The sequence below is a fragment of the Myotis daubentonii genome, chromosome 9 (genome assembly GCF_963259705.1).
Source record: "Myotis daubentonii chromosome 9, mMyoDau2.1, whole genome shotgun sequence".
Lineage (NCBI taxonomy): Eukaryota > Metazoa > Chordata > Mammalia > Chiroptera > Vespertilionidae > Myotis > Myotis daubentonii.
In genome coordinates, this window is record NC_081848.1 from 40,742,016 (window position 1) to 40,750,273 (window position 8,258).

The window sequence follows — 8,258 nt, forward strand, 5'->3', positions numbered from 1 at the left end:
AGTCAGAGCTAGAACCAGGCTTTTCGGATGTGGATGCTGGAAGGTTAGCAGTTGTCACTCGTTATTGTGTATCAGCCAACATGCTGGACTTTCAACCCAGGTGACAGTCAGGAGATGGTCTTGTCACCTTCTGCACAGAGGGGAAGACCAGCCGCCCCCGAAACTGCCGCGATCGACCCTCTCCTCTCGCTCTGGGACCTCCACCTGGACTCGGGGGATAACAGGGGAAACTTGGCATTCACCCCCACCCCCGGCCCAAGACTGCCTTAGGCAGAGGACTGTACCCCCACATTTATATACACCAACCCTAACCACCCCTGCTCCCCACTCCCACCCAGAAAGCCTGCGGGGCAGGCGCGATTTAACAGAGGCGGCGGCTGAGCCCCGTCACAGGGTATTGCCTGGAGGAGTTGGAGCGAGAACCAGGCCCAGCATGGAAGATCTGCCCTTGGCTGGGGAGGTGCACGTGAGCTGAATCTCAGCTCTCCCTCTACCCCTTTCCCGGCAGCTGGCCCCAGAGCACACGCTGATGTCCTTCCGGAAGGCCCTAGAGCATAAGCTGTATGGATTGCAAGCCGATGTCACCATCAGGTAGGCGCTGGGTTGTGAGGATGGTACCACACCCCACATCGGGGTTCCCACTGCGGAAACCGCGGGTCCCAGAGCCGCTGAGATGGGAGGGCAGAGGCTCGGATTATCCACTGCAGGGCAGGCACTGTGTTCGTGACATTAAATCTTGTGCCAAATTCCAGAACAGAGGCTCTTGGTTGAAGCAGGGCTGGGGGTTGGGCGCTGGAGTCCTGCCACAGAGCCGCCTGAAGGACAGACTAAGGACTAGGGCTCAGACAGATGGAGCCAAACACTCTGATAAGGGAAATGCGCACATTGCAGACTATACACTCACTGTGGTGTAATTATATTTTAAAAGACCACATTAGAATGACTTACACAGCCCTGGCCAGTGTTGCTCATTGGTTAGAGCGGTGGCCTGCGCACCGAAGGGTCTCAGGTTCGATTCCCAGTCAAGGACATGGACCTGGGTTGCAGGTTCGATCCCAGACCCTGGTGGGGGAGTGTGTGGGAAGCAACCAATTGATGTGTCTCTCTCACATCAATGTTCCTCTCTCCCTCCCTTCCACTACCTCTGAAAAGTAATGGGAAAAATATCCTTGGGTAAGCATTAATAGCAACAAAACACAAAAAACCCTAAAATGACTTACACATTTTCTACACGTAGATACATGTGCGTATTAGTACCCACACCCGTCTCATGACAGACCTCTGAGAAGGGCGAGGGGCAGGGCTGCCATGTACGCTGCACAGGGAGTGTACTGAGGGCACCACTTACCTCCCCAGTGTAGACATCCTGGCATTATATATGGATCCAGACTTTCTAGTAGGTGGTGGTACAATGCCTGAGGAAGGGGCCCTGGGTGCCTTGTACTGTTTCCCACTAAGGGGCCATATGGGTTCAGGCCGTGGCAGTGGGGTGGGCCCGGTTGGTGGGGGGGGGGGGGGGGGCAAAGCTTGCCGAAAGGGTCTGCGTTTGCACTGTTCTCATCATGGCATCGCACAGACTGGGTTCTGAGCCAGATTCCACCGCTTACTGGCTGTGGATCTGGAGCTAGGTACTTCCCTCTCCCGGCCTCAGTTCCCCCTTTATCAAATGAGGTAGCACCTACCGCCCAAGTTGTAGGCCCAGCCTTCCCTCCTCAGCAGTCCCCACCCCACTCTGACCTTCATAGAGAACTTGAAGGAGTCACCCACCAGCCTACTGCCTTCCCTGTGCAAATGGGAACCTGAGGCCCAGAGCGGGGCAGAGCCTGCAGGGTCCCCTGGCGGGCTGGTGTACGTGGGTGGGGCCAGGGGTGATTACTGGGGGCAGGTGAGGGGCCGGGTGGACAGTGACTCCGTGGCCCGCCCCCCTGCAGCCTGGACGGCGTGCCCTTCCTCATGCATGACACCACGCTGCGGCGCACCACCAACGTGGAGGAGGCGTTCCCGGAGCTGGCCCGCAGGCCCGCCTCCATGCTCAACTGGACTGTCCTGCAGAGGCTCAACGCCGGCCAGTGGTTCCTGAAGGTCTGGTGGTGGCACCTGCCCCGGTCCGAGTGTGGAGAGCGTGGGTGGGAGTGAGAGCGGGGCGGCCATCAGCTCAGGGGACCCCACTCCCCAGCGTCCCTCACAGCGGCTTGCTAGCGGCCCCCCTGGGCTCTTGCCTCTGCAGCCCTGAGACCGTGGTTGTCACTGCGTGTGCTGGTCTGTCCCCCTCACCAGGAAACTGATGGTGACAATAGTTAAAATGGTCAACTTGGTAACGCCCCATAGAGGGAAGTGGTTTCTCTGGTCTGGAATGTTACCCAAGGAGAAATGTGCTGGGGTCTGGGAGATGTTCCAAGCAAACAGTTCTTTTGGTAAGCAGGGTGTGGGGGAGAGGTGAGGGTGGGGTCTCCTAGAGCCCCGCCCAGGGTCACAGCCATCAATCCACCTGACACGCACGCTGGCAGCTCAGGGGTCTCCGTGCTCGGGAGCCAGGAAGGCACCTGGGGGCCCCTCAGGTGCTGGAGAGGCAGCCATGTGTGTCCTTGTCCCTGCAGACGGATCCCTTCTGGACGGCCAGCTCCCTGTCCCCCGCCGACCACAGGGAGGCCCAGAACCAGTCCCTCTGTAGCCTTGCTGAGCTCCTGGCGTTGGCCAAGGGCAATGCCACGCTGCTGCTCAACCTGCGCGACCCTCCCCGGGACCATCCCTACCGAGCCAGCTTCCTCAACATCACCCTGGAGGCCTTGCTGCGCTCCGGCTTCCCCCAGCACCAGGTGAGGCCGGGCGCCGGCCAGCCTCCGGGACTCCGCATTAACTCACGGGCCCCCTCCGCAGACCTCAGCTTCCACATTTGTAAGATGGGGTACCATGCCCTCGCCTCCCTGACAGGGTCATTGTGGGGACCAGAGGGTAACAAGGATGTCCCTTTTACTGCCAGGAAGCAGTGCCCACATTCTCGTGGGGTAATATCTGGAGATCTGAGGCATCTCACACCGACGTGTGACGCACACTAGATGCCGGTGGCCGCGTGCAGAGTAACTGGCATTTCATTATCAGTCATTGTGACCAGGGGCTAGGCCAGTGATGGCGAACCTATGACACGCATGTTAGGGGTGACACGCGAACTCATTTTTTGGGTTGATTTTTCTTTGTTAAATGGCATTTAAATATATAAAATAAATATCAAAAATATGTCTTTGTTTTACTATGGTTGCAAATATCAAAAAATTTCTATATGTGACACGGCACCAGAGTTAAGTTAGGGTTTTTCAAAATGCTGACACACCGAGCTCAAAAGGTTCGCCATCACTGGGCTAGAGGGCAAGCTCCCTGGGTTATTGCCAAAGCAATTCCCAGCCTTGGCTGGGACCCAGTCATCCCCTGGTTACGGTAATTACATGTTAGCTTTTCCACGTGTCAGGCCTGCCTGTCCTGTCTCTTTTCACCCTTCTAGGTGCTTTCGGAGGGGTAGGCTCAACCCATTTACAGATGAGAGATCTGAGGCCGCCCCCTCTCTGCCTGCAGGTCATGTGGCTGCCTAACAGGCAGAGGCCCTTTGTACGGAAGGTGGCTCCTGGCTTCCAGCAGACGTCAGGCTCCAAGGAGGAAGCTACCAGCCTACACAGAGGCCACATCCAGTGGCTGAACCTGCGCTACACTCAGGTGTCCCGCCAGGAGCTCAGGTGCCCACCCCACCCGCCCCAGCTCAGCCAGAGGAGGGCAAGACTGAGTTCCTCCATACTGTCTGTCTCTTCCTCTCCCTTTCAAATGCATGCGCACACACACATATACACACACATCTGGGCAGATGGTTAAGCACAGGAACTTCTGGCTCAAGGAGGAGACATCAAGAGCATCAGGCAGACATGGGTTTGGCTCTGGGTTGGGCCCTCTGGGAGGAAGAGTCCTCTCTTGGGACAGGTGAGGATGGCATCACGCCTCACAGGCACCCAGACCCACAGGCGGACCCGTCTGTGCCTTACCCACAGGGACTATGCATCCTGGAACCTGAGTGTGAACCTCTACACGGTCAACACGCCGTGGCTCTTCTCCCTGCTGTGGTGCATGGGGGTCCCCTCCGTCACCTCCGACAACTCCCACACTCTGTCCCAGGTGCCTTCCCCGCTCTGGATCATGGTGAGTTGGGGGACTGCTGGGGGCAGAGGGCACCTGGGGGGAGTTGAGAGCTTCCAGTGACACCCAGGAGGGTGCAGACTCCACTTGGGGTCTCTGGTGCTCAGGTTGGGGGGAGCCCCTGGGGGTACAGGCTTGAGGCACGAGGAGGATGTTCGCGGCCGCTGCGTGGGCACTAAGGTGCTGAGAGAGGGGAGGGACCCGGCCGGACCCACGGGCAGAAGCATCACTTACGGGCCCTAGAGAACTGCTGAACAACTACTTGGGTGTTTTGGTTTGGGTCGTTGTTATGTTTTATTTTAAAGGAAGGGAAGGCATTGTGAAAAGAGGGTAACAGGATAAGAATAGGGAACAGTAAAATCTGCTGAGATCACAGTGGACCAAACCAGTTTTCAGTTGGTTGACCGAGCACCTGTAGACAGGCCTGAATTCCAGGCCCAGCTCTGCCACCGGGGGTGGGAGCCCCAGACTCCCACCCCACCCCCCCACCCCCCCACCCCCCGTGCTCCACTACCTCTCTGAGGAGGTGAACAGCAGGTGGAGGGTCTTGTCACGGCTGAGACCGAGCCAAGGTCAGGGATCAGATCTAGGTCACGGATGGTTAAGTCCATCCACCTGCCCTCTGTCCTTCAAGATCTCTGAGGCTCAGCCTGGATGAGATGAAATAACACTGTGGCAGCAGTGGGGGTGAGCACACTCGCATTTTGGGGTCACAGGAGTTGACCAACACCCCTCCTCAGTCCACTGAGGTCAAGAGGTTTGCCCTCCTGGCCCCTCCCCCCTGTCCCTGGGGGAAGCCCCGCAGTCCACACCCTACAGTGACACGTGCACTTACACCCACACGATGCCACACCTGCAGGTCATGTTGAACCCTCACACTTATCTGCCTTTCATTATTGGCCTCTTGCTTTGAGCCTCCTTAAGCACCCAAACCCTCCAGGCTTAACACTAACCATCTTTACTCCGAACACCACACGGGCATTTTATCCTGTGCACACACACACACCCTCCCCTCCCCGACCCACAATGCCCAGAGCTCAGGCCTCCAGGTCCGCCCCTGCCCGTGGACCCTCTGTCTGGAGCCTGATGTGGACCGGCTGTGACTGGAGGCTGGCCACGGGCCGTCTGTCCACAGCCCCCGGACGAGTACTGCCTCATGTGGGTCACCGCAGACCTGATCTCCTTCACCCTCATCGTGGGCATCTTCGTGCTCCAGAAGTGAGTAGGCTCTGACCACCTCCCTGGCCGTCCCTGCCCCAAGGCAGACCCGGCTCCCACCCAGCCAGCTGCCCCTCCTCCTGAGCTCTGGGCCGGGAGAAGGCCTGACCACATGGCCCACGTGGGGAGAAGGCTCCCAGTGGCCCCCAGCCCACCCCCTCTGCCAGAGCTGGTAGCTTCTGGAATGAGCACCCAGCTGGGAGCCCAGAGCCAACCTCTGCCCGGATTTGCTGCGTGGACTCGAGTTTCCACTCCTCTCCGGTCTGTCTCCTCAACCTGTTGAACACGGCCGTGGTTCCCACCAGCACTCAGCACCCCTCTGTGCCATGCTGGAACCTCCCACCCTCACACAACAGCTGGGCAGTGGGTGCAGTGGGGAGGTGGGGGTGGCCCCGGGGAGGGTGGAGGGCCTGGCTGGGGTCCCAGCCCAGCCACGAACCAACGAACCAACGGGAAGGGTTTTATTCCTGACTGACGTTCTCTCTCTGTCCCATTCTGCTCTGACCCGGCGCATGTCCCTCCTCTCTCCCCACCCTCCCCTCTCTGCTGCACTCTGGCATCTCACAGCTATCACTTGATCAGGTAATTCTGGTGTGGTCTTCCTCCTCCTGGCCCTTTCTCCCTCCTCGCCGCCCCTCCCTCCAGTTCCTTTGGAACCTGCCCAGCCCTGTGCCTGGGTCGGCCCCCTCCCCCGAAGCCTCCTTCCCTCCCCAGAATCCTCCCTGCTCTTCCCACCTGGCCGTGTGTGCCCCTCTGCTCTCTCCCTCCTGCTGCTTCTGCACCTGGAGAGCCAGGGTTTCCTTGCCGGTTGCTGACCTGGCCTCTGAGCACCAGTGCATCTTCCTCCCCAGACAGGGCTCTGCCTGCTCCCTGCTCGGTGTCCCTGCAGGGCCTGCCCGCTGCCCAGCGCACGCCCCACCAAGTTCTGTCTCTCCCTTCCCAGCTGTCGCCTTTCCGCTCCCTGGGTTTGCCTCTCCCATCACTCATTCTCTCTTTACCTTTCTGTGTCTCTCATCTCTTTTTCACTTTCTGTCTGACCCTCCTCCCCCATACACACGCTCCCACTTTCCCCTGGAGAGGCCCACAGTGGGTGAGCTTCCTGTCTCAGATGTGCATGGCTGCAGAAACCCTGGCCGGACGCTCTCCTTCGGGGTTAATGTTAATTTCCAATGAGACTTCGGTCTGGGAGACCCAAGTCCTTGGTCAAGCACCTTGAGCCCTCCTGGGTTGGAAGGCTTCACCGAGCAGCTTCTAGGAGAGACTGCTCCCTGGCTGGGGGGCTGAGCCAGCCCAGGTACATCACCCAGGCTTTCCTCCACCCTCGCCTCAGCAGACGCACGGAGGTGCTGGCTGGCGCTGCTGGGCCTGCAGGGGGGTCGGCGTGCCTGGGAGGCTGGCCCTGCACAACATACAGCCAGGGTGGTGTCACTCTCTTCCTGGGGGTCAAGAGAGGCCTGACGGAGAAGGGGGCCCTGGTGCAGATCGTTTCCTCGTTCTTCCATTCACTCAAGTACTTAGGGCCCCCGCCACACACACACACACACACACACACACACACACACACACACACAGCAGGCATTGAGGTTGGTGCCAGGGACACAGTGATAAATGAGACCCACTTGCTGTCCTCAGGACACAAAGGACACGAAGGGTGCTCGCCCAGCCAGAGCGCAGGCTGCCTTCCCCTCTGCTTCCTGCTTTGCCCTCGTCTGTCCACTCTGTTCACCCACCCATCTGCCTGTCCATCTGTCTGTCCATTTCAGCTGTGCTGACCCCATCTGGAAACAACTGATTTCTTGTGGCGTCTGGGCTCCCTTCATCCACCCCAGCAGGGCTCCGTGCCCTGGGGGTTGAGTTGTTTCCAAGCTGACCCCCGCTTCTCTTGGTGGGAGTGGAAGTGGGGGCCCCGTGAATCCTTCTGTCCAGGTTGCAAAGTCTCAAGGTCAGAGGCCAGGGGTTTGGGGCTAGTTGAGGACGACAACAGGAAAAGCAGTGCCTGTCTTCACGTGGCCCCTCATGCCTGCGCAGCCCGGCCGCAGCCATCAGAGGGATTGGCACTCCAGCCGGGGCTCCCCTTTGGGGAGTATATGCCCCCCTCTTGCAGGGCTGTTGGAAGAAAGCAGCACAGACCCAACCCAAGTCACTCTAAGTCCTTGGCTACGAGCCTGTGAGACCAGTTCTGAGCAAAGCCCCCTGCATCTCCCCTCCTCTCTGCTTTCCTCCCTGGGGGTTCCCTCTGGCTTCCCTCAGCCGACTCATAACAGTGGAGCTGTAGGAGACATCAGCTGGGACTCCCCAAGATTAGTGTGTACCCCAGGGTAGGTCATCAGAGTCATGTCTGGTAAGCCCTCCCCACCCCACATGTATCACGTCCAAAGAAACCAGGTGACTAATTGGAGGCACCTGAGACAGAACTAACCCACTAGCCCCCCAAAACACCCTGGGCCCGGGGAGCGGCGCTGGGTCTGGAGTAAGAGGAAGGCGGGAGAGGTCTGGCTGAGAGTCAGGAGGCCGATTCCAGCTCCAGCTGCCCTCGTTGGGCCCCACCTGGATAGTCAGACAGGAGTCCTGCTGGTCTCTCAGGCCCGAGCCAGAGGCTCTGGGAGAGGGCAGGACCCTGCGCCAGGGATGGGTGGGGAGGGCTGATCCGCGGGGTCGTCTCCGCAGGTGGCGCCTGGGTGGCATCCGGAGCTACAACCCCGAGCAGATCATGCTGAATGCGGCCGTGCACCGGACCAGCCGGGACGTCAGCATCATGAAGGAGAAGCTCATCTTCTCAGGTGGCAGCCCCGAGACAGGCCCTGGGCCCAGTTCTCTACCCTACACATGCACACAGCACACACAGACAGGCACACGGCATGGAC

General features: G+C 59.3%; 1 protein-coding gene across 10 annotated transcripts in view; it reads left to right on the plus strand.

Moving 5' to 3' along the window:
• GDPD5 (glycerophosphodiester phosphodiesterase domain containing 5) overlaps nt 1–8,258 on the plus strand; it is an 88,640-nt gene that overhangs the window by 76,461 nt on the left and 3,921 nt on the right. For 9 of the 10 annotated variants that reach the window (XM_059708425.1, XM_059708423.1, XM_059708417.1 and 6 more), the window contains 8 exons: nt 509–591; nt 1,932–2,082; nt 2,598–2,816; nt 3,568–3,725; nt 4,032–4,179; nt 5,312–5,394; nt 5,962–5,976; nt 8,062–8,174. In XM_059708425.1, coding sequence (XP_059564408.1) covers nt 509–591; nt 1,932–2,082; nt 2,598–2,816; nt 3,568–3,725; nt 4,032–4,179; nt 5,312–5,394; nt 5,962–5,976; nt 8,062–8,174 — 970 coding nt within the window. The remainder of the gene's footprint in view (nt 1–508; nt 592–1,931; nt 2,083–2,597; nt 2,817–3,567; nt 3,726–4,031; nt 4,180–5,311; nt 5,395–5,961; nt 5,977–8,061; nt 8,175–8,258) is intronic. The other variant, XM_059708422.1, reaches the window with a different exon arrangement.